Raw genomic sequence first — 24,613 nt, 5'->3', positions numbered from 1 at the left:
AATCGTTGGATTCGTTGGAAGAAAAGTGCTCGCAAGAAAATAAGTTTAACGCGCGGAGAATGAGGCCGAGCTGCGCGAAAGATTATCCTGTCAGAGAATCGATGAAAGCGGAATCAAATCGCGCATGAAAGTCGAAGTTACGCAACGTCGAAAGTTCCTCCGAAGATATTTTTTTCATAAAATTCGAATAAACTTGGAATATCCCGACCCGATGAGGGCTACATCGTTGGAATTTTCCGTGTATCATGTAATTCTGCGGTTAGACTAACGTCAGAAATATGCAACTAGTAGTTCATAGAAGTATAAATTATTCAACTGATAATTGCTCATGAAACTAACGTTTTCTTTCGTTTCCAAAATTGTTGAAGACAAAGCAAACAACTTTTGAATCCTCTTCTTCCATACGATAGCCGATCGAAAAATTCTCAGTTTCGTCGTCAACTAACGATCGCTCTTCCTCTCATTTCTGTCGTTCACTTCGCTGACAAGTATCTAATAAGCGGAAACGTCGCAACAAGAAGCATTTCAGCGACATTTATAATTCTCGGGAAAATAAGACGTCTCTAGTGTTTTCGGTAGCAACCACTCTGCGAATCACGATAAAGTCGTACATACTCTATCCTTCTGTTTGCTAAAAAATAATCGTATTCGACTCGATCGTAAGAGGACGCTGACGTGCAGCATGTTTGCAGAGTTTACATTTGCATACAATCATTAAACGAATGAAGATAGCCAGTGATTAACTTCGCCTGAAGCATTAGACACAACGTTGAAGGACGCGAGGAAATTAAAGAGTTTGCCGACGAACGAGTTCAAGGCAGTTGAGTCAAATTTTCTCGAGGACTGTTGACTTCTAATGAGTTTCCTGCTCCTCGATTCATCGAAAACGAATTGCTTATCTGAAAAGTACCGTATAGTCGTGTAAGCTTCATTACAGAAACGTTGTGAAACGTCGTCTAACGTCCGTTGACAAATTTCCAGAAGAATTCGAAAAATTGCCCTTACCTTGACGAACGATTGTTTCGAAATGAATATTACGATTTATTTCGTGTCACGATGTGGTATAAAACTGACCTGGAATTACCAATTGTTGGTTAACGTTTAAGGCACCGACACGAAGGAAACTTTCAACGGTGATTGCCAAATTTTCGGTAACCTATCGATAAACTCGATCAAGCGTGACGGTTTCTTTGTTCGTTAGATTAGCGATGCGTGTCAAACGCATAGTTTCGCGTCACATTTTATTCTTCGAAAAAAGTACTCGCAACGAAATTTCAATTGAGATAGTTTTTTAAGTAGACCGTAAATGAGCGAATCAATCGTGCGGCGAACGTCGTTGGCAAGATTTGATTGTTTCCAGGTGGTTTGAGCCGTTTCCGAAGAACGAACAATTGCACGGCAACATGGAACGAAAGTTCTGGGTTTCCAACTGTACCGTGATGCAGATCAACGAGATTTGTTTGGGATCTTAATGGGATTTTCACTGGATAAAACTGACAACAAGGTCGGGGAGGCAGTAAACTAAACTGGAAACGTTTCTCGGAGAAAGCACCGGTAGTCCACCGGGTTATCGAGATAAATCCAATTTACGCGGTGACTCGACAAGGACTCGTTTACGAATAATTGGAGGAAAGTTTCTTTTGGGAGTGTGTAATTAAACGTTAGGAACCCATTGTTGCGGGAAACGATTCGCAGCCAACGGTAACCCCAGTGGATCGCGTATACTTTAGCGTCTGGCAAGGCACGGGCATCATCTACCGCAGAAACAATATTCCTCGTTCGATGCTTCAACCGAAAAATTTGTATTTTCTAAGGACATTATTACATTTTTCGTATACTTCTTCGCCAGTAATCTACCGTCTGATCATTCTTACTAATCTTCGCGAATAAATATAAAAACGAACGACTAGGATTAATGTTAGTTAACGTATCAGACTACGACGACGAAACGTTCCGGACGATGTCCGTGGAAAGAATAATCAACTTTCATAAATTGTATCATGTCTTTATATAGATTTGTAGTCCCTCCTGCTTGGAGGGGGAAAAGAAGAACCAGTTCCATAATAAGATACAACAGCGAAAATTAAGTGTTACGTACCGTGAAATGCGTTTACGATCGTTTAGAAAAAAAAGAAAAAAAATGTCTCTCGTTTCTTAAAAAGCATAAAATTGGATCAATAGCAAATACTTTGTGCGATTCGTTAAACTCATTTTACAGATGTATGCATTATTTTAAACACTCTGCCCGAGAAGATAATCTTGCTTGCTTTTGATACTATATTCTTTGTTGTCACGCTTGATTTTCTTTTTGCGTTTGTTTTGTTTATAAATAATATAAGTTTTCTCGAGGTGTCGGAAAAGGATCGTTTCGCTGAATCCACGGGTAGCTTCCGTTTATCCTCACGGTCGAATTCGAGGATCTCTTTCGTCGGTCGTCGCTACGATCCCTCTCTTCAGCATCGCGTAGCGGCGAGCAGAGAAAGAGGAAAAGAGAGGCCGGAGGCTTAAGTGTAGCGTGGAGGTGGTGCCAGGCCCCTCCTTCTAATAAAAGCCGCTCACTAAGCTCCGTTACACAGACAGTCACAGAAAAGTCGACGAGACCAAGAGCCGCCGAGAGCTCCTTTAGGGTCCTCTTTAGAAGCGGCCAGTTTAAAAGTTACCAAGTGACGGATTAATAATCGGTGTGTGGTGAGTTCCTAGGTGAACGACAAACACTCTCCGACGCGACTACGTGCAATCAGTCTCGTTTTCAGTGACGAGAAACGTGAAAAACGAATCACGTGACGGGATCCGCAAACAGTGAGGAAACTATCGAGCTTCCGGAATTTCGTCTTGAAAAACTGTTACGATATCGGTTACGTTCCGTTCCATTCAGTTCCGTTTAAGCAGAACTTGAAACGCGTGTCCATTTAACACCAGTGACGTACCCTTTTCGCGACCCAGCAGCACCAGAGTCGGGTAGTGATTATTTTGTGATTACGTTGTGATTACATTATCGGTAATCATAAATCGGTAATTCTGTCTCTGGTCCTCTGCAGCATACAATGAAATTCTAAAAATTACGTTATTCGCGAAAATATATACCAATTATAATTGCCAATTACGTAGCAAAACATAATCGTGGATCACATTTCTTCGACATTGAATAAAAGTTTGAACTAATCGATTCCTTCGAGGAATGCTTGATGGTTTCCCGTGTACAAAATGTTTGCAGTGGGTTCGAGCTTCCTCCTCGAGTTTCTGTTCGATGTATAGTGATTCGCGAGCCACAGGATCACGCCGCGCCGGATGGAACAAGAATCGCCAAAGTGAAAACCTTCTTGGAGTGGTTCTCGAGCAAGAACGACGAGCTCGAGGAGAAACTCGAAACTCGCGAGTCACCTCGTGCTCGTGCCGTGCAGGAAAATACGTTCTCCGTTGAACTGTAGCTGCGAAATCCACGTGTCGTTGTTTCCTCCATATATTTTTCTTTTCGCAACATTGCCGAGCAGCGAAACATCGTTAATTTTGTCTTTCGATCGGAGGAAAGTTTGGCAGCTGTCATGGTTATTCCCTTTCTCTATCGGAAACTGTGTTTGGCCCGTTGCCTGCGAAACGTGTTGCCAACTTTTTGCAACGATCGCTTCACGGTTTCAGGAATAGAAAATTTACGACAGTTTTTAGTTCCAGGTGAAATGGTTCGAGAAATCGAGAGGGAAGTAAAGTTATGGTAAATTATGTTTTTCGCGTCGTTCTTTTGTTTTCTGCTTCAACGATGGCTCGTGTTTAACGTGCACAATGATAAAGTATCAATGAAACTTGCTAATCCTTAACCACAATCGCGCAACATTGCATCACCGGCTAAGTAGAAGCATGCGTACCGAATCTATATTACCTCAACGTGTCGCCACTATTGTATTCTGGTTACTCGTTCCTGCAATTATAGATTCGATTGGATGCCTAATCGAGTAACAATCTCATTTCAATTTTTAACTTGCTTTGCGCACACGTGAAATGAAGATTAACACGTTAGACGTAAGATGGCAGCCAAAGATAGAATTGCACGTGCTAAGACACACGAGCTGTGTTTATTTTTCTACCAACGTTCTGTCCCTCTGTAATATTTAATTAGCAACCTATTTGTACCAGAGTCAATTTGTAAAACACGATGTACCATCTTCCCTCGAGAATCTCCGAGTCGAGGATGCCAACGGCATCCTCGACTTTCATTTGGTCGAAAGTGATAGTTTCGAATGTATGCTCGGGAAAGGAGAGCCTCCCCTCTACGCACTCCCTCGCCTTGTCTTTGTCTCCAGAATCTCATCGAACGATTTCCGGTCCACCGTGTAACAAACACACCAAAGATACAAATTTCCTTTCTTTTAAACGACAGATAATACCAAACCAACCTCCGACCAAAAGATAATCCCGTGAAGAACAGCGACACCATAGGACGTTCGATTGACGAAATTGTATTTTTTCCAGACACTCTCTACCATCAAACATGAAGTCCGCATTCATCGTCATGGCAACTACGCTCTGCGTGGTTTTAGTCACCTCGCATCCGCTTCCTTCGGAAGAAGAACATCTTCGATCCGAGGTAAGCTTTTAAAAGGAATCTCGGTCCACGAACGTACCGCTTCGAGTTCAAATTTGCTCGGATCAACTTTTTAACTTGACCCATATTTCCAGGAAAGAACGAAAGCAAATTCAAACGGCGAGTTATGTAAATTGAAACGAACGAATTACCAGCCTCACCTATCTATTTTTTTTTTTTTTTTTATCCGTTTCCTTTAGAATTTACGAAACAATCCCACCCTCGTCGTACTGCGCTCCGAAACGGTTGCTCGTCTACGATTGAAAAATGATACGTATAACACGCGTGTTCGATTGCTTTCTATACGTCACGCGTGCTACCGAACCGTTAATTCCGTAAACGGTGATCTTGGTTATCGAGAGCCCCGAAACCGCGTGAAAGTTTCAGTTTCCGTTTGCAAAATTCGCCGTTCTACAGCGACAAGCACGACCGCGGTTAATTGTCGCGTTAACCGACGATGGAAGAAACGTCGGGCGTCGAACGTTGCGAAAGTTCTCGCTTCGACTTCGATGTCCGGTTAAACAGCCGATCGTTGGACCGAATCGATCGATTCGGTGATCGGAGATGATATTTCACTTTCGACGAGACCTCTTTCACTCGGGCCGAGTGCTACGACCTCGGCAAAACTATCTATCGTTGTCGAGATGTTCAAAAATTTCCTTTTATTAACAAAGCATTGTTATCGATCAAAATTCAAAAATGGTACTCTAACAAAATTTTGTGCGTACGATTACCGATTACCGGACCAACAGTATTTTACCTCAAATATTATGTAGTTTGATACTTGTGCCGGATTCAACGAAGAATAGGCTGGCATTGGGTTTCCAATCTAGATAGCCTTCGTGTGGCTTACGCAATTGCCAGAGTAAATATTGGAATTACTCTGAAGACTGACATTGGCACCGCGAGTCTCTGCAACGCAATCGAATAAATTTATATTTTTTATTCTGAAAAACTTGGATATAAACTTACATATTTTCCTGCTGCCTATTAAAAGAACTGACGTGCATCGGGTTGTCGATGTTCGATCGTCAAGTATTTACTCGGAGGAACTCGTTGCGCGGACATCCTGGAAACTTGTGCGTCAAGCATGAAAATCTCATAGTTCTTGGAAAGAGATTTTCAATGGAAGAGGTTGGGCAAACCGGGCTAGGTAGGCGAATGTCGTGTCACGAGCGATGAAACACATGGTCCGTCGAAAAGCCGAACGTCCGATCGGCTCTCTTCTTCGGCCCGGCACTTTCACTGGCCGCGAACACTTGCGGAGTTACGACGGACACTTTCTTCGCTCGATCGATGCCCAATGGAAAGCGCGTGCGAGAACGTCCACGCGTGTTTCAACCTCTCTCTGATCTGTGGTTCTCGAGACCTCGTGCTCGACAGCGATTCTCAAATGTCTTCCCTTCGATTCTCAGTTTTTACTCTCCGAATCGGGAAACATGGTTAAGCGATTCTATTACAGTTTCGATAAATTCGAAAGTAGAATAGACTTGTAGTGCTTTTTTTCTGTAATAAGCGCGAAGGGAGAAGTTACGCGAAGCAACTAGGCTTTGAAATCGAATCGAAACACTTCCTAGATCTTTGTACGACAGGAGGATCGATCGTTCGAAAGTAACCGATCGGTTCTCCTTTAGAAACAACGTGAAATTGCGAGATGAATTTATTAGAGCGGAGATCGAGATGGTCCAAAAAATTGATGTGGACGTAAACGTAATGTGCAGGAACGAATATCGTAACAGCCGGTCGAATGTGAGCGGTGTTTGAGGGAAAGTGAATCATGAGAACCAGGTTAAGCAACTTTTGACTCCGAAACCGTCCAAGTGTCCAAGATTGATCGATACATTTTATCGCATGCTTTTTCCACGTTGTTACAACACATGACAACAGGCTCACTCCTAAAACGAAACGGTACTATTTTCGTTCTATACGAGCAAACGACGTCGTTCCTATGATACTTTAAACGTGTACGTACTGTACACGGTAACAAATGGTAGCGGCACTAATTCACCGTTCCTCTAATCATACGCAATCAGATCGTTTAGCTCTGTAATTCTGTTTGAGTTATTGCTCCAAGTACGCAACTTTGCGACTCCGCCGTTCCATCAGACTATTTTTATTGCCCTCGCGTCTCGATTCGCCGTTAAACATCAGGCACGCGTAAACAATGATCTCGATAAAATCCTTCCGAGTTAACGTTACTCCTTGCGTTCGGCATTATTATTGCGCAATAACATTACCTTACTCTTACACTCTCGGGCACTTTCGACGAACTGTCTGTCTGGCAAACGATCAAATTGCATTCTCGGATACTTCCTCGTTCCCGTCAATGACGCAGCCACGAAGCAACGATTCCGTTGTCTCGAGAACCAACTTGCGAATGGATTAAACGGAAAAACGTGTTTCCTCAGTTTTCAAGAATTGGTTCACGAAGAAATGGGAACTGTTTGTAGGGACCAAGGGAAACTTTTTTCAGACACTCGATCGGTTGATGATGATCGAAGCCGACAACGAGGCCGCCCTACGGAGCAAAAGGACGATCGGTATCCTGCGGGAATTGTTCCCCGAAATATCTCAGGTGAGCCGCTGCTAAACAAAACGTAGCGAAATCCTGCAGACGGCCAGGACCATTCAAACTCTCCCACCTTTGTCCTTCGAGTTCCTGTGTCGGATTCGTTCACCCGACAGAGAACTTTGAACGTCCTCGAGATTGTATCGTAGGAGGCACGCGGCAAAGAATTTCGGTCGTCGACTGTGACATCAACGGAACAAGTTCGTTGATCACGATGGAGTAATTTTATTAATAGAAGACTATCTCGATTACGTGGACGCTTCGTCCTTGGAGAAAAGAGCGAAACGACGTTCTTTAAAAGAGACAAATCATTGCTATGAAAATATATGTAATTTATGCGATCTAAGTTAGAAGAGAAACCGTTCACGCTGAATCGGCATTCCTATCAAGAAAGTTTCACGTTCGATTCCCGATTCACGATTCACGATTCACGATGGGCATAGAGTTTCCTCGTTTACGATGCGTTCTGTCGCTCGATCGTACAACCACGTTCTTACTTATTCATTTGCTTTCACGGATTAAGATACAATCTCGAATGAATGGGAATTACAGGAACACGTTTCCCAAATCCCGTTGACAATTTCCTCTTTGCAACATTTGCCACTCCTTATCACAATCACTAGAGCAGCCAGTATTTCGGCAACCTAACAATCGATACCTCGACTCCGATTTTTTCGTCCAACCTTCTCGATTACTACGAAGGCTAACGACAAATTTATCGTTGAGCTCGATGAGATTTTGAAACGTTAACTCGTTGCTCTTAAAGCTGTCGCGTGATATTTCGGCGACATATCATCGTCGATCGATATACAAAATCGGATGCCTAAATGAAAAGTTCGACATCCTCGATCACGAAACAACGTAAACGTCTCTCCACGATTCGTTGACGAAGTAGTGGCGGTCGATAACTCGGCTAAAGACGTGCCGAGCCAATTTTCGAGTCCAGAGAGAATCGAGCCAGTTCGACAGAACGAACCAGCTAAGAGCTGTTGTTTTCTAGATGGTCGAACAAAAGGTGAACGCGATAGTCGCGGAAGTCATCCGAGCTGTCGGACCGCTCGTGCTGCGCAATGTCCTTGGCAACAATCGGCAGGATAGCGGATCCGCCGGTGGAAGTTCGTCCAGCGACGGATCGACGGTGACCGTCGCGTCACCCTTCGACGACGATGACGAGGAATCTGGCGAGAACGGGTTCGCGTCTACCAGCTCGAACGGCTCTAAAGTCTCGATCGCTTTGCCGACCTTCCCGCCGGACGAGGACGAGGACGCGGATTCGACGACCATCGCTTCCAAAGAAACGACTACCGATGCCAACCGGAACGCTGACACGACGACCATCGCCACCAACACGGTGGCATGACAACGTTGTGGCCAGCTCAGCGAATCGTTGGAGGTCAATGAACCGGCCGAGGAGTAACCACACGAATTGTATCCGGCAAGGATAACCACCGCGCAATCGGGACTGCTGCGGGAGTCAAAGCTCTGTCTCTTTGTCAAGCACATTTCTTTTTTGTCGCTAACTCCGTCATATTCTCTGTGCGTGTTTGTGTGTGTGGGTTTACGCGCCTTCCCTCGAGACTCGTCTTTTCTGTCTGTTCGTGTTGTCGTTCGCTTTTTTCTCTCTTTCTCTCGCCAACTTTTTTTTTTCGAAATCATCCATCGTCTGTGTCTACGATAGGCGAAACTACATCTCTATTCTCTAAACGCTAACAGTATTTTTCTCGTTTTCTCCTGTCTTTACGGATACTACGGATTACCGTTCGCTTTCGCTTCGTTTCAAGCTTCACCAGAGTCGCGGTCGCGATCGGTAGATCGTGATCTCTTCCAGATCGGTCGACCTTACGAGACGTCGATGACCTACCTGCAAGATAAGCGTCGTCGACGATGCTTGATCTTGAGATTCTTCATGTTTTATTTACTATTATTCTTTATTCGTGTCCTTTACGTACTTGCGTAAATTTTTGACCTCGACACCTCAGCATCTATCGGACAAATAGCTTTCTTACCATATTAATACCGAGTGGTCAACTTTTCGAGTCTATTCACCGTTCCATCGACGCTTCATCTTTCCAAACTCTTTCGAGCGGACTGCTCGAAAGTTTCTCTGCTTTTCTGTTTTTCGATTCGCGATCAGTCATCCGTCATCGTTGCTCGTTACTTTACGAGCAGTTTATCATCGAATACTGGTTACTGTAATTATTTAGGATTAGGAACTCTGCCAGTATCGTGTACTCAAAGAGGTTAAGGTCTGTTCACTTACGTCGTATTGGCTAATCGCGATCGACGCGTTTCCCGATCACGGGACATCGCGAGAATACGCGTCGTACGCTTCGCATCTCTTTACAGGCAAATACTTTGCGTTCCGGTGTGGGTCGTGGATCGATCGTCATAGAATATCGCGAAGACGCCTCTGCGTCGTTTCACTGAAATATGTAGAAGGAGAAATCGTTCGACATGAATAATTCGCGACGGTAGACCGATCGAACTCCGATCTAAACGCACAGCAAGTTTTTTTGGCGATCGATCAACGACGATTCGTCTCGAAACTAGGTTGAAGAGGTCGACCGTAAAACGTTTGTTTACAGGACGTGAATCCGGAGGCAGAGGACAGAGCGAACGAGGTGGCGGCGGAGTCTCAAAACAACGAGGTCAAAGTGCAGTTTGCCGACGAGCAGGGAACCGACGACTCGGCGCAGTTGACGCCACTGGACGAGGTGGAAACCGAGGACGACGAGAACAGAAACAAGAGATTTCTCAACTTTGGGTTCGGTGGTTCCGCGTCAAACGGCGGCAGCGGAGCCGGCTCTGGCAATTTCCTCTTCGACATTATCAGGGTGAGTCTCCTGCGGCTGCGGGAATTGTTCCCTCTTCTTCGATTTCGATCGAATGGCGGATGAAAAATGGAGGTATCGTTTCTCGTTTCGATTCGAACGATGAATATATTTTTTTTCTTATTTTTGACGAAGTGGAAGTTCCGTTATTATCAATTTAAAGAGAACAGTTTTTATATCATCGGCACGTATACACGCGTATTCGATGCGTGAGCATTCCTATTTCCACTTCTGTCTGTACGGCTGTTTATAAAACGTGTATTAATACTAAAACGAGTTTAAACATTTTTCTGGTACACAGAGACTGGTTTATTATGGCTGAATATTGCTCGAACAGCATCTATTAGCGCCACGTTTATCGAATATTATTGATATTCTCAACCGACGCCGACGTACGATTGACGTTTGTTTCGGTTACTCGTTGCAACAACAAGAAAAGAATAAGAGCGCGAAAATTGTATCTATATACGTCGGTAACGCAAGGATCTCGATCGCAGCGCGACAAAACCGGTAAATTGTTTAATATTCAAGTAAGAGGCAAGTCTCGCAGCGCGGCGGCGGTCGCAAGGGCGCCTACCTACTCGAAACTCCGGTGAAAGTCATCAACCGAATTGTCGAGCTCCGTCGATTGGTTGCCATTCCAAGGTTTCTGACCTAGCCACGACCCGACCTCGTGGAACACACGTCCTCGTCGTTTGCAACAGTTTACGTACATCTGACAAAACTGGACAAATATATAACAAGTATGACTAAAGTTGTTGGTTCAGCTTTCGATCAGGACCCAGCACTCTTGGATTAATTACGGTTAGAAATGACGAAAGTTTCTCCAGTCTTCTTCTTACGGTAATAACGCGATGAGAAAATTATTAGAGATTTCACTTATTTTATTCAACGAACAAGTTTATGTCTCTGCGTGTACGCGCCGCGACTCGTTTCTGCGAGAGAATCTACGATTCATTGTCCGTATACGCTAACGGTAACGACGCGATTGCGAATAATATCTAGTCGAAACGAAACTGGTCGATAGTTGCTTGCCTTTTACGGAGTCGGAAAACTGTTATTCCTTTTTCTTGCAACTATACGGTCGCGCCGCGAATGATTAGAGGGTAATAAGTACGACTAAAAACTAACAGCCTAACGACTCGTGTCTCGCGAAATCGAATTTTTCATCGCAACGAAACATTTCGGTCCTCCATTTTTCACCCAGAAGCGAAACAATAGCAACCGTAACGCATATCCCGTGGACCTCGCGCAACCGTCCACGGTATAAATAATTCCGTTACCGACAAAGCGCAAAATCAAAAGCATCGTTGCGACCAGAAGAATCGTGGAAGATGAAAAGATCCGTCCTCTCCAGCAGTGTTAAAGAAAAATTTCAGCAGCTTTGCAGGGGGTCCTGTTCAACGAGAGATATAGCAGAGGGAGGCCAAAGTCGATAGTCGCTGACCGAGCATGATCCAAAAGAAAAAAACGAACGCAAAGACAGGCTATCCTCGAGGAGCGGATCAGTAAACGAAAGTTCTCGTTTCTGTTCTCGTTTAGCAAGCGGCCGACGGGGCGGCAAGAGCGGCGGGCACGGTGTACCGCGTGGTGGCAGGTACGCAGAGCCTAGGGCTCGGCTTAAGCGCCTCTCGGGACTTGGGCCCGGCTCCCCAAGATGCCGCCCCTGCTGCCGCTCCAGCTGGTTCCTCGACCACGGCAGGATCCTCGACCAGCGCACCGGCCGCGTCAGGAGCCGGCAACCTACCACCGGTACGCCAATCCTTCCGAGCAGAGCCGAACTGGACACTGCCAACTGCACTTATCTCCTGGTGAACGGAACCAACCGAGACTCCAGAGTTGCGATCTTCGGCCATCTCTCGACGCCGAATATCGTTTCGATGGCACCTCGTCGACTTCCGTTTACCCTAGCTTCTTTCACTCTGACTATCTCTTTATCTCTATCTATTTGTCTCACATTTTCTATGTTTCTTCGGTTTCACTCACATCATGCTGGGGACCACCCGCCGAGGCACAAACGAAAACGAATACTTCTTTCGAGGATAAATCAAATTAATCAATCGTACATATATATATATGTGACACGATGCTCGACACTATAATAGCCGATCATTTGAATACGCGACTCGAAACTGAAACGATAATAACAATAAAGAATAGTCGCTTTATAGTATCGCGCGTATTGCAACCACTCGTTACTACACATTATCTTCTACACATGCCAAACCACGACAAAATTAGAACAGAGTTTGTTTCGATTCCGCGAGTCATACGCGAATGACAAGACAATTACTTTTTTGTCCATGTTTTCTCTGAGAAAGAAGTATTTCGCGCGTCTATAAACTGTGAATCGCGTCTTTAACAACTCGAAGCACGCGGCCATTTGTGCAGCGTGCATAATAGCTGCACTCGACTGTGTTTGATTTGCACGTCATACTCCACGCACGTGGCTAACGACCGCCAACCACTCGTTTCGCACGTTTCTCCATTTACTTTCCGCCTTCCGTTTGCTTAACTACTCCGCGTCCAAGCGAACAGTACTTCCCGTATGGTTTCTCATTCTTGTAGTTTGCTCCCAGTCTTTCTTTTCCTCGTCGGCTTGCGTCTTTCATGCGTGTACATCTTTAACGTTATCCTTAGCCTTGATCGTGCACGGACTGTGCGCCCGGATCTCTACTTGGAACGATCGCCGAGTTGAAAGTAACACCGACCAGAGATTGAACAAATTATTACGTGGATACATAATTCAACATTCGAGTGATCTCTCGAGAGATTCATTCTCGAGAGATCCTGACGCGCAGTCGGTTTCATGGTCTCTGTACGCGTCAAGGTTACTGTTCGTGATCCATCGTTATTGTCACTAACATGTGCGCTCGGAATCGTTTAATCCCAGTTACGGCTGATGTCTTTCCAGAAGGATTTAGAATTAATCATGTCTTGAAACGATTGTTTGAATATATCGTTTTTCCGTTTATGTCTAATCTACGTGTGATAAACTATTTTTAAAATGTAGCAAAACAAAATTCAGCCTTATCTGTGTTAATAGCGATCATCGTCGCGTCTTCCCACTAACAGTTTTCGCGTAAAAGTAACCTGTACGCGTTTCGCGACAAGTATAGAGCAGCTTCCCCCCTCCCAAAGATCCGTTCAGTTCTCCAAAACACCTTTCCGATCGTTTCACCCGGCCAACGATCCCGACGCGACACCGACAACCACCGACTAAAGACTTTCGGAGAAGCAACTGGCTGATTGGACATCCCGGCCGATTCGACTCGGAATCACAGGGCAGCCATTGATCGATTGCCGATTCTCTCGTTGTTGTGATCTCGTACTCGTCCATTGCACCATATTTTTTGGCGACGTAGCTGTAGTTAACTCGTTGCTGCTGGAACGGACCGAGGCCAAAGTCCTGTCAGACGACTCGGCTTCGTCTCTACGAAGAAATTGTAACTTGTTCGAGAATATATTAAAAATTGGTTCGAATCAAGACATATTCGAGCAAAGATCTCGCAGCCGAATCGTCTGCCTTCGGGCAACAAACATTTAGTAGCAAAGTAATCGCAGCACGGTGCGTGACGTACGCTTCCGTTAACGGACCGATCAGCGGTAAGTATCGTTGAGTGTGCGTCACGCCGCCTGTAATTTTCACCAGTAATTTTACCGTTTTATTGGGTCCTGGTAAATATGTTTCTAGTTTTGTTGCACCTATGGGGTGTCCGTACCGCGACGAAGCAACTACGCGATTACCTCAAACCCGTTTTTCTTGGCGTAAACGCCGATTCCAAGTTTTCAACAATGTTTTTCGAAGCATACGGACGCCCTGTAAAATCTTCCGAAACAATGTCACGAGCCGAAGGAGCGCACGTAAGGATCGTAGCAGCAAGATCGATGGATCGTAGCCGCAAGTAGGATTCAGGATGTAAAAGCACCGTAGTGTCGGGAGCGCTGGAGCTAGACGTGGAGCTGCTACACGCTGCAATTATCTTCCCACTATGTAGTATAATAAATAAAAGAACGTTCGCGCAACGATCAATGACAAACATCGATCTAGGCGACGTGTCTTTCATCCACCTTCTTTTGTGCTCATCCCGAGAACAGACGTTGCGTCCTGGTCGATGTCTGACTAAACGAAGGGTTTGATTGTTTACAGCTGGTGGCAGGGAGCGGAAGTCAAGCTAGTTCCTCGGGAGGCATAGCCGGTAAAGCGGAAGAAACCCCAGAGGCGGTCCCGGGTCCGGTCACAAGGCTCTTCGTCATCGCGAACAGAGGGATCTCGAATCTCCTGCAAGACCTTATCCTTGTAAGTAATGTTAACAGCACAAAAGAGATAATAATAATAATAATAATGATACGAATACTACGGTAGGACTATTCGAGAGCAAAAATGATTAAAAAACTGCGAGTAAGTGGAACTTATCAGGCCATGGAACGCGGTCTATCGGTAGTTTAGACTATAATTACAAAGTCCAACAGTTTTTACACGGATATACACGCTTTTGCATGACGAGTATAAAAATTTGCGAATAGAAGGTTTATTCTTAAAGATACGAACCCGCCTTCTCTTTTGCGGATTAGAAATCGATTATGCCTATCCAAACAGAGACGATACGAACGAGAAAAGGATGGGTCGAAATCGTTATACGGTTACGACACAACGCTGTTTCGAGCAGAATTTTCCAAGCAATCAGCGTGTGACGAGCAAAAACTTGGTAGAATCGTGTGCGTGTTCAAGAGGGAGAAGGACCTTCAGTCACCTTCCGTCGAGAAAATCGTACTTTTCCAGGTCGAGTTTGAAACAGAAATTTTCGTCGCGGCATTTCGTTTTGTATCGTTTTACGTAATCGATGCGTGCAAAAGCGAAAGTACTTACATAGATACTATTATCGAGATCGCGGTACGCACTCGCGTTTCATTTTGCAACGATGTACAGCTAGAAAGAATCGTGGCTTTTTTTTCTACGTCAAGGTAAACGCAATGCGTTCTTGCAACGCTCTCATCAGACAGCATAGAATCGTACACGATCACGGCGAGAGCAATTTGTTCGAGACCGTCGCGAGATTAGAATCGTGCTCTAGTTCTGTACTTGAAATCGAGCGTAGAACGAGTCGATCGCTGAGTAAAACTAGACGTAAAAAGAATCACGTGATCTCGTCCAAGATCCGCGAAACCGGATTCGAATTCGACGCTGACCGATCTATCGCGTCGATGTCGTGCGTCGAGATTTCGTCGAAAGTCGAGCGAGCACACCGTGTTGTCGTTCTAGATATTAAAACCGGCCAATTACGCAAGTGCCCCCGTCAGAATCGATAGAAAGCAAAAATGTAAGCGACTTTCTCTATGAAATAGCTCGTCCATTTGCTGGCTGACTTATGCAAGCAGCTGCTACCTGCCACCTGGCACGCGATATTGCCAGGGGCATGGCTGACCAGCTACTCGATTCGCGATGATCAGCGATCGTTTGACCAGGGACGACAGGTCGTCGAATCGGGCCACCCGAATACTCTTGACACGATCGTTGATTCTCTCGGTGTCCGAGAGCATGTTGCGTGTGAAACACCACGGCCATGATAATTTCGACATACTCGTTGAGCACGTTCACCGAATGCATGTGTAGCGTTTCGCGTAAAGTGTTGCAAACTGTGTTCTACGACTACTCGAAACAGTACTCGTATCGAAAATGCTTTTTACGGAGGAATGAGAAAATAAAATTTAGTAGACAAAGAAATTGACACTGATGCAACGATATTCTCGCACGATATGATTTCGTAAAAACTGTCCTGTTTCTTGACAAATGTTGTCGCAAATAGATATTAACGCGGCTAAAAATAAGGCGTGGTTTTACAGTTAGCCGTTGATAATGATAGTCGCGTTTATATTATACGCAACCTCCGAGCAAGTTCGTTGGCAAGCAGCGGCTATCGCATTGGTTGGAAAGCGTTCACGCTTCGCGCATCGCACGGAATTCTTCTGCTTCCTATTGACGCTAAAAGTCGGAAACTCCGCTACAGACTCCGGTTTCGTGGTTCGAAACGAAACAGCGTGTTCGTTTTTTCACACGATTCGGTGAAACTTTGGTCGTCCGAATAAGAAATATTGAAACTAATTGTAATCGTTTTATGATTCGTAGCGCTTAGCGGCAACGAGCGAACGCATCGTAAACTTCAAGGCGAGACTGATCACTTCCATCATCTAGAACTCGGTGCGAAAGGACTAGGGTGAGCAAGTACAAGAAAAGATTCGGTGGTCCTGATTTAATCGGGCCACGTTGGAGCCATCGCCGAGCCGTAGCTGTCGCGGAACACGGGTACGACGTTGGCAACGTAACCAGCCAACACGTTGCCCCCTTGTCCCCGAGATCCGAAGTGTTATTCGTCGATGGTAGAATCGTCCTCGTAATAAAGCGCAACCTCGCGACTTTACTTTTGCAATCGAAATCACGAGTCAGATCGCGATCCCGTCTCCTCGTTCTCTCTGTTCTCTTCTGCTTCGCTGTTCTTATTTTACTGTCACCTTTTACCCTCAGTCTCTCGTCCTCCGATGTCTCTGCAACACTTCTCCCTCTATTCGTTCCCCCACTATTTTTCTGTCTCTCATTTCTATAACTAATCTTTTTTGTAACTTATCCAATTTCTGTGTAAATGTAGCGGATACATAAGTCGCGTGGTCAAAAGTCGACGACCGTCGCAGGAATGTGCTGCAAAATGGAACTCGATACGTGTTTGAAATCGTAAATCTACCCGCGACTAGATACAAATATTTGGTTAAAATACGAAATTGATGACATAAACTGCACGGCAGCCCTATTCAAAACGTATCTTCCTGTCGACGTTCGACTTTGACATCTCGTCCTTTCGTTGGATCGCGTAAAGCTGACAAGGGATTCGCGAGAACTTGTATATAGCTCTTCTCGGAATGCAATAGTGCCAAGCATTGACTTTTCGTTTTTTCTTCTTACGATCTACCTATATAGGTTTCCTTTTAATTTAGCAGCCCTTGTTTCCTCGGCTGTTGCTTCTCTAAGGGCTGCTAACGCGGCTACGATTGCGGTGAAACTGCTGAGTTAATGAACCTTCGTGTCCTTTGTACAGAAACAGGCGTAACTTCAAGTTCTCTTTTGTAGACTTGAAGTAAACCGATAATGCTTCGCCATACCGTTTGTAATATATTGTTGGTCAAAGGTTCGTCGCATTCGACTCGAACTTGTAACGATACCATTCCCTTTTTAAACTTCCCGAAAACAGGGAAGTGTAATAAGAGAACGGCTATCGTCGATCGATATCCGTCCAAGTGTGTTGATCCTCGAATTGAACGCATTATCTCTCTTATGTAAATCGTCCCTGTTGTTTTGTAGTGTAAATAAATAAATATTATTGTCATAGAACGAGAGTACCTATTTATCATATCACCTAACAAGGAATAACGATCGATGTACCCCGTGAAATTGCATACCACTGAAACTGTTTGTTACAATAGATAATCAATAATTATTATTATGCTCGTTGTAAATATAAACGGCGAAACGTTGGTTGCGCTATGCGCTAAAACGTTTCGAACGTCCTCTTAATCCTTGATCGACATTTTGAAAAAATATATTCGAAGAACGATCCTCGCGACTAATTGTTCTCCGAATAAGCAATCTCTTCGTAAGCATAATACATTTGACAGAAACACCAACAACACCATCGTTGTATAAATATCGCACGTCTTCGCGTCCCAAGTTACGTGAACGACACACGCGAGTTTAATCGAGTCCACGAACGGAAAAACACGAGCTTCTATTTCGATTCACTCACCGACACGATTGCATTTGTCGCATTTACGAATCGCGATCATTGTCTTGCTCGATTCGAAATTGAAAAATTCATTTTCCATTAGGCTTTTTCTACGACTTATTCTTATTGCTCGACTAGGTAGGCAAAGAGTCTGTGTTGGACGATTCGCAGGCTTCCTCGTAGACGAGTATTTCATCTTCGCAGGAAGCCCACCGGTGTAGCTAGGGAGGCGTGATCAACGGCCGCGGCAGTCGTTCGGTAGACTCGCTCACGTAAACTGGATCCCCCAATCGCACGGTACCGTTCGAACTTCGAAGACCAAGGTGAATTCCCAACACTGGACTGTCGCCGACGAACTTCCGGAAACTAGGATCCGTTATTTGCCTGTAACTGTAAAGTAAACGATAGACAGTAGCAGAGTAAAGATAATAAATAACAAACGCAACAGAGTTGATGAAAGATAGACTGTATTTCAGGACATACGCTCTGAGAGTTTTCAAGGGTTCGGTCTGAGGATTCTTTTCACCCGTCGTCGGATCGATGGTAGTGAAGATACACCTGGTGCACGGCATAACGTTCTTGAAGATCACATCGCCGATCTTCACCCAGCCCCAAGTATCCTCTTCGTACGGAGCGGCGCCTTTTATGACGAAATTTGGACGAAACTGTTCAGCATTTATCGACTTTTCTAGTCGAGTATTCAGGTCCATCACCGAACTTTCGTTTATCAGGCAATAGCTGGTGGCGTCTGGATAGGCTCCCTGTGCAAGAAAACCATACATGTATATTTTGCAAACGAAACGAAACGAACACGAGAAACTTACAGTGTCGTTCTTGGTTAAAAAGAATCCGTTGTTCTTCTTCCTGATTTCTCGCATCGGATACTGCAATGGATAGTAGACCAGCCTGTAGCCAACATCTTCCTGAAGAAGAAACCGTGACAACCATCTTGCTGGTTCTTCGCCGCAATCGCATGCTGCCACGACCTGACCCCAAACAGCCACGCGGAATCCCTTACCTTTGATTTGTGACAAATCGAGGGACATGGACATCATTCCCGGAGCGGAAAGCGTGAGAACTGATCCGGAGAAACTGGGTGTCACCTGGACTCAAACAATACGTGTTTAGTACTATGTAAAACGATCAAGTAACGCAGGTTCAATTGAATTACCCGAAATTTCCAACGTAAAAATAATGAACATTTCTAATTTTATGTAAAAGATTGAGCCAGAAACGCCACAAAGAGACAAGAGCGTTCCACGAAGGAAGAACGCATCGCGAAACGAATTAATCGTTCGCTTCCTAGCCTGGCTATTAATTCCGTGACTTTTCACGATGATAAAACGGTCCGTTAATTTCGATTATAAAAGTCTCGCGTTCTATGAATCAAAGCCTTCACCTAAGCATCTAGAAAACTCGATTCCTAGGACCGCGCGCGAACCGAAATCTAAAAATAGCTGGACATTGATTTGTCCTTCTGGTTATCTCGAGCAACGGTGCACCCGTTTTCTTACAGAGAAAAACAAACAGCATCTTCGTAAGAATTACGCTGATTAGATTAGCTGTTTCGTTGCGAATCAAGACAAGATGTGTAAACTCGTGTTATGTAAACGTGGACTATTATGTACTGCGATGACGAAATATCGACATACAAAAGTGAAATCGTTTGCTAAAATTCTACAATTAAAAACTAACCGAAACCCTCGGCATTACTTGTTCTAGTTCCGCAGCTTCTACGATCATATTCGTGGGAAATTTTTGCACGATAAAATTTCTTACCTGGACCATCTTTGGGACTTGTCTGGCGGTGACAAAGTGTCCGTTGAGGTCGATGACCAACAGAGTCCGATCCCTCATCCAACCGGACTGCAAGCCCAGTGGCATACAATCCATCGACGTCATTCGTACGGACCCGAGCGATTTCACCGGAAACGCGATCAGATCGCTGAGCTCGCCGACCTTCCGCCATTGCGAGGGTAACGCTTCCTTCTGCCTCTTGGTCCACCACCACCAGAGGAAAACGGCTACCGTCCCGGCGCCAACGACGGCCGCTGACGTGTACGTCAGCCGCATTCTATCTGCTCGTGAAACGTTCACCGATTAATTCTCAACGGTTAAGCGACCATGCGGATCGGTCCGCTGCGTGATCGTTCGGTTGGAATTACGATCGAACGGTAGGATATAAATTGATCGTTCTTAGGAAATTATTACGAATTTCCGAAAACTTTTATTTCAGATATGATATCGAACGTACACCTCTAAATAACAGATCGGCTATTTCGCGATGCAGCTCTCCATCCAAACAGCCCGTTTGTTCCTAAACGGTGTACAACAGGCGCTTTCGTCGCTACCTAAACTCGCTTCAACTAGAGCGTAAACCTTTCTCGAGTTCTTCGGATCTATCGTTGGTTTCGCGAATGGTTATCAGATCGCCGAATCCCGGAAAGAAATGTCAAGTCAGGTATAAATATGCGCGGCATCGTTATCTATGTAGATATGCATGCAAAGTGGAACGCCTTATCCTTTGATGGTCGTAAATGAAAAGCAACCATCTTCGATATAGAGGTACGAATTCCGGAAACGCAAATTGGACGTCGACGAACACGGTGATAATCGAACAGAACTCGATGTTGTTACCGTGAAAAGAAACGTAATAATGTTTTTATGAATGATCGAAACTGGCACCGACATCCTTTGAATCCGGAGAAATTGGAGCAAGCATGGTGTAACGGAACACGATGACAACAAATGTGCTCGGAACGATTTGCACAATTTGTTCGTAGTAAAATGTCTCGTGTCGTCGATACTGTCGCGGGAAAGTAGGTTAAAGAGGTTCGTGCGCTTTCGAAAATGTGCATAGAATATTGCTCTTTGTTTCTCCTTTTCTTATACTCTTTTTTTACCCGCTGCGTCACGACTTATGTACATATGTAGGTTGACTAGCCATTTTATAATGTTATTGGAATATAGAACGTTCAGACTTGGTCTTCTAATCGCAAGTCATCGCGAATTCACATCAATTCCGTCTTACCCGATATTTACCGATACATCTGTTTCTCTTCCACTAGCGTTCAAGACATTGAATGCCTCGTGGCGTGATGTGACAACGCACTCTTTGCGTGGAATCAATACCACGGGCGTCGCTCTCCAACGTGCAAACAACGATGCAAATTAACGCTAACGAGAGAGCCGAGTATGACTTACGAGATACGCGCTAATCTCATGCTAGAGTATTGAACGTATCGTTGTTCAAATATAGTTATCACTGGAATCGATCCAACATTGTTTCCCTAAGGATGGATGACCGGAAAAAATAGTAGAATGCTATCTCGCACGGTTGGTGCCACGACCTCGACCAGCGATAAACAGCAAATTAAATATAAACGTAGGCGTATAAAATGCGTAGCTTACGAGGGTAACACGAGTTTTCCGTTACAATTGACCTGCGTGCCCCTACGCTTGTCGCAATTTCACTCAATTGTTTACTCTTGACCGGTTCACAACGTACCAAGAAGAAGAAATAAAAACCGACTCTGACGCGGCGCATTCGATTCATATTAATCGTTGTTAAGACACAACGGTTTCCAATTGAACCTTAATCGACGAATCCCGGGATCCCTGACATGTCGCGACGAGACAAAATCAATACCGGTGAAAGCAAGATTCGAACTGATTCGATATTGACTATATAAAGTAGAATACTTACCCAGAATCATCGGTAAAGTTGCAGGAATCCTTAAAGAGGAACCAATTTTACGGACGCGGTCAATAGTCGGAGGAGACTCTGAGGTGGTGGTACACAGGCCGGTCGACACCGAACTGAAACCAATGTGAGCTTCCCGAGATCGAGCGACCGTGTTCTTCCTCGCGAGCCGCGACGAACTTACCGTTATCTATCCACGCTTACGTTCTGCTATCTCCCTTCCCAGTTCTGGTAGGCACAGTCGGTGTACTCGATAGGGCGCGATCACGTGTGAGGAGTCATCGAACCTCACGCAACTTCTAAACCCTTAAAACTGATTTATTAGCCGCCCTATTCATCGACTTGACAATTGCCATGCGCATCCCTACTATTTTCGAGTTTTTCAACACACATCGGAATACATTTTACTATAATAAATGCTGATAAAGAGAAGCTGACGCAAGGTGAACCATTCGAATATAGATTTTTGCATATCTCTATGATTTATGGATATGTAAAAATAACTGAGGAACGATAAAACGTGTTTAGTAATCTTTACTCCTACTGTATAGTGTGCATTCGTATCGACTCGAATTGAATATCTTTCCAGAATTCTTATTAAAATTTTGATTAATTTAATCTTTTGCGCTCGAAATGCTTTAATTTCATTGCATTATTTCAATGCAATCGAAGGCAATTAATGGACACACGAATGGTATTAAAATTAAATTAAATAATAAGTGTGCGCCATCGGTGGAAAAACGGCCAAGTTTGTAGTGAAAATAGTTCCCAGTGTTTCTGTACGGTGGCGCCATTGATAGCTTTTAATGAATTATTCATTAATGCATAATTAACACGACTCTTTGCCTTACAACAATATAATATATTATTTTAACTATCATTTTTACAAATAGTTATTTAAAGCAGCAATAGTTATCGACGCCATCTAGTAGAAACAGTGGGAACCATTTTCTCTACGAGCTTGGCCATTTTCTCACCGATGGCGCCACGGGTACTAGACACACGCCATCTACCAACAGCAATGGGAACTATTTTCACAATAAACTTGGGCGTTTTCCCACCGATGGCGCCACTAGTATTAATACAGTCAGCGATTGTCATATGTCATATACGAGCGACGCAGTCATAAGTCGTGACTTTGTGAATGTGTTAAACCACGGAACAGGTGTTTTGATTCCCTTGAATCTTTTGTTATAAAGTGACAGTTAACAGTTCACAGATACGTTTTCAAAAGGGTGACTGTTCAGTGTCCATTTTAGAGATACGTACAACATCGAAACGAAGAAATTATCATTTCTCTGTTTACGTCATCTGATTTTGTTGAGGTAAGTCGCAAGAACTTTTGATTGTTTACTTGGACAAACTGAAATGCATATTAGTTGATGATATTTTGTCGGTGTTCATGTCTCAAACGTAAGCGATAAATTGTACAAAGCGTCGACCATTGTTTGAAGGTTAGGAACTATGACGTGTTATGAATCATCCGTGAAAATTGTTTCCTTTGACCGTCTTTGTTTATAAATTCAAACATTGTTTCGTCGTTTGAGCAATAACTATCGCTATTATTTGTACCCCTTGTTCGCTGTAGCAATATCTTGTTTTTGGTAGTGTTCTGTTCGATAGCAGATAAGAAGATTCAATTGTAAACATAACATTATCATGTGGAGGGTAGATTTCTCTGGGTTAATTACATCGTGCTCACTATTTTTCACACAAACAAAAGCACAAATTTAAGTTGATATTTTGCATCTGTTTCAGTGTTCGCCATGCCAATTTTGTATACAGTGGTGGCCAGAGGGCCTACGATACTCGTGAAACATGCCACCTGTGCTGGAAACTTTCAAGAATTCACGGAGATATTTCTTGCTCGAATTCCTCCTCAAAATGACAAGTTAACGTACTCGCACGGATCTTATTTGTTTCATTACATCTGCGAGAATAACATTATATACATGTGTATCACGGATGATGTGAGTAGTTGGAAAAGTTTCAAGAAACTACAATTTGGAGTACAACGTATAAACTCGATACTATTTTCGCTTTAAAGGAGTTTCAAAAGTCCAGGGCATTTTTGTATCTTACAGAAATTAAAAGAAGGTTTCTGACTATTTACGGCGAGGGTGCGCAAACCGCTCTCGCATACTCAATGAACACAGAATTTGGTAGAATTTTAGCCAACGAAATGGTAAGTAGAAATGGGTTCTTTTGATCGTAGACGTTCCGCATTTCTTCACGTCCGCATCCGTTTGTCGTTTAGAAATATTACGACGAGTCGAATAAGGACATCGACTTATTGTCTAAAGTTCACGGTGAACTGGACGAATTGACTGATATAATGGTGAAAAACATCGATAGTTTAACTACGCGTGGCGAACGATTAGAGCTTCTCGTACATAAAACGGAAAATCTAACTGCTAGCGTAAGTACGAGTTCGCTATCGTATGTAATTACAGTCGCGATGAAGCATTTATCGTTACGCGTTTTTCCAGTCCGTTACGTTTAGGAAAACCAGTAGAAACTTGGCTCGTTCGTTGTTCTGGAAGAACGTTAAAATTTATTTAATTATCGGTGCTATCCTAATCGTAAGTAACGACGTCGAATGTGGTACCTTACGAAATAACAAATCGCACGAAACGCAACTGACTTTTAAAATTTTATAGGTTGTGACGTTCGTTATTGTGTCCTTGTCTTGCGGAGGTCTTACTTGGCCAAATTGCGTCGGAAAGTAATAAACGTACGCAACGTACAGACGGAATATAGCGTCTCTGAAATGTGATGAAAAATTATCTGAATATGGGTCGATGGTCGGGCTGTGCGCGGAAGGATATTTTTAAGGAAATAGAAAAAAAGACGCGATGCGGATTTTATTTCTTGGTTCGTCGTGCGTATAAGAGATCGAGAAATAATGTTCGATCCTGCGATACGTATGTAAGAATAATACGAATACCCTTACAAGAAGTATGTATAGATATAAATATGTATAACACTTACATTATTTTTATTATATCACCGGAAAGGTGTCGATACCATTTATATGTTCCAAACGAGAAGTATAATTTTAATGTCAATCATGTATGTACATTGTATCATACGATTACGTTCCATGAAAGAGCGATAAAATAAAATAATTATATTACACGAATGCATGGATTTATTATTCAT

General features: G+C 43.9%; 3 protein-coding genes across 4 annotated transcripts; 2 read left to right on the top strand and 1 right to left on the bottom strand.

The window, feature by feature from the left end:
* Positions 1–2,556: 2,556 nt before the first annotated feature.
* LOC128887625 (uncharacterized) lies at positions 2,557–17,357 on the top strand. The gene is made up of 7 exons (XM_054143727.1): positions 2,557–2,688; positions 4,465–4,579; positions 7,050–7,151; positions 9,731–9,979; positions 11,519–11,728; positions 14,127–14,276; positions 16,104–17,357. Exons 2-7 carry the CDS (start codon positions 4,484–4,486, stop codon positions 16,167–16,169), a joined length of 873 nt encoding a protein of 290 aa, XP_053999702.1. The 5' UTR covers positions 2,557–2,688; positions 4,465–4,483; the 3' UTR covers positions 16,170–17,357.
* A 469-nt stretch (positions 17,358–17,826) lies between these two features.
* LOC128887610 (mitochondrial amidoxime-reducing component 1) lies at positions 17,827–21,783 on the bottom strand. 2 transcript variants are annotated; one of them, XM_054143697.1, is made up of 6 exons: positions 21,636–21,783; positions 21,455–21,567; positions 19,528–19,826; positions 18,573–18,851; positions 18,232–18,509; positions 17,827–18,138 (listed from the first exon to the last, which is right to left on the bottom strand). In XM_054143697.1, exons 2-6 carry the CDS (start codon positions 21,462–21,464, stop codon positions 17,970–17,972), a joined length of 1,035 nt encoding a protein of 344 aa, XP_053999672.1. In that variant the 5' UTR covers positions 21,465–21,567; positions 21,636–21,783; the 3' UTR covers positions 17,827–17,969. The 2 variants fall into 2 exon arrangements, with proteins under 2 accessions (XP_053999672.1, XP_053999671.1); XM_054143696.1 differs by having other exon boundaries at positions 21,455–21,754.
* Positions 21,784–22,547: 764 nt separating this feature from the next.
* LOC128887620 (vesicle-associated membrane protein 7) lies at positions 22,548–24,593 on the top strand. Its single transcript, XM_054143713.1, has 6 exons — positions 22,548–22,776; positions 23,210–23,421; positions 23,499–23,636; positions 23,709–23,870; positions 23,941–24,033; positions 24,112–24,593. Exons 2-6 carry the CDS (start codon positions 23,218–23,220, stop codon positions 24,178–24,180), a joined length of 666 nt encoding a protein of 221 aa, XP_053999688.1. The 5' UTR covers positions 22,548–22,776; positions 23,210–23,217; the 3' UTR covers positions 24,181–24,593.
* The last annotated feature ends 20 nt before the right edge of the window (positions 24,594–24,613 follow it).

This window comes from Hylaeus anthracinus, unplaced genomic scaffold (assembly GCF_026225885.1).
Source record: "Hylaeus anthracinus isolate JK02 unplaced genomic scaffold, UHH_iyHylAnth1.0_haploid 11989, whole genome shotgun sequence".
In the NCBI taxonomy this organism is placed as follows: Eukaryota; Metazoa; Arthropoda; class Insecta; order Hymenoptera; family Colletidae; genus Hylaeus; species Hylaeus anthracinus.
The sequence above is the reverse complement of the archived record's forward strand: the minus strand, read 5'-3'. Positions and strand labels throughout refer to the sequence as shown.

Bases quoted from the DNA above. Each gene is read 5' to 3' on its own strand.
- LOC128887625 (XM_054143727.1), top strand. From the start codon at position 4,484: ATGAAGTCCGCATTCATCGTCATGGCAACTACGCTCTGCGTGGTTTTA. The intron at 11,729-14,126 runs GTACGCCAATCC...GATTGTTTACAG, and splicing joins GAGCCGGCAACCTACCACCG to CTGGTGGCAGGGAGCGGAAG. The intron at 14,277-16,103 runs GTAAGTAATGTT...TATGATTCGTAG, and splicing joins TCCTGCAAGACCTTATCCTT to CGCTTAGCGGCAACGAGCGA.
- LOC128887610 (XM_054143697.1), bottom strand. The intron at 18,852-19,527 runs GTAAGAAATTTT...GTTTGAGTCCAG, and splicing joins AAGTCCCAAAGATGGTCCAG to GTGACACCCAGTTTCTCCGG. The intron at 18,139-18,231 runs GTATGTCCTGAA...TTTACTTTACAG, and splicing joins CCCTTGAAAACTCTCAGAGC to TTACAGGCAAATAACGGATC.
- LOC128887620 (XM_054143713.1), top strand. From the start codon at position 23,218: ATGCCAATTTTGTATACAGTGGTGGCCAGAGGGCCTACGATACTCGTG. The intron at 23,637-23,708 runs GTAAGTAGAAAT...TTTGTCGTTTAG, and splicing joins GAATTTTAGCCAACGAAATG to AAATATTACGACGAGTCGAA. The intron at 23,871-23,940 runs GTAAGTACGAGT...GCGTTTTTCCAG, and splicing joins CGGAAAATCTAACTGCTAGC to TCCGTTACGTTTAGGAAAAC.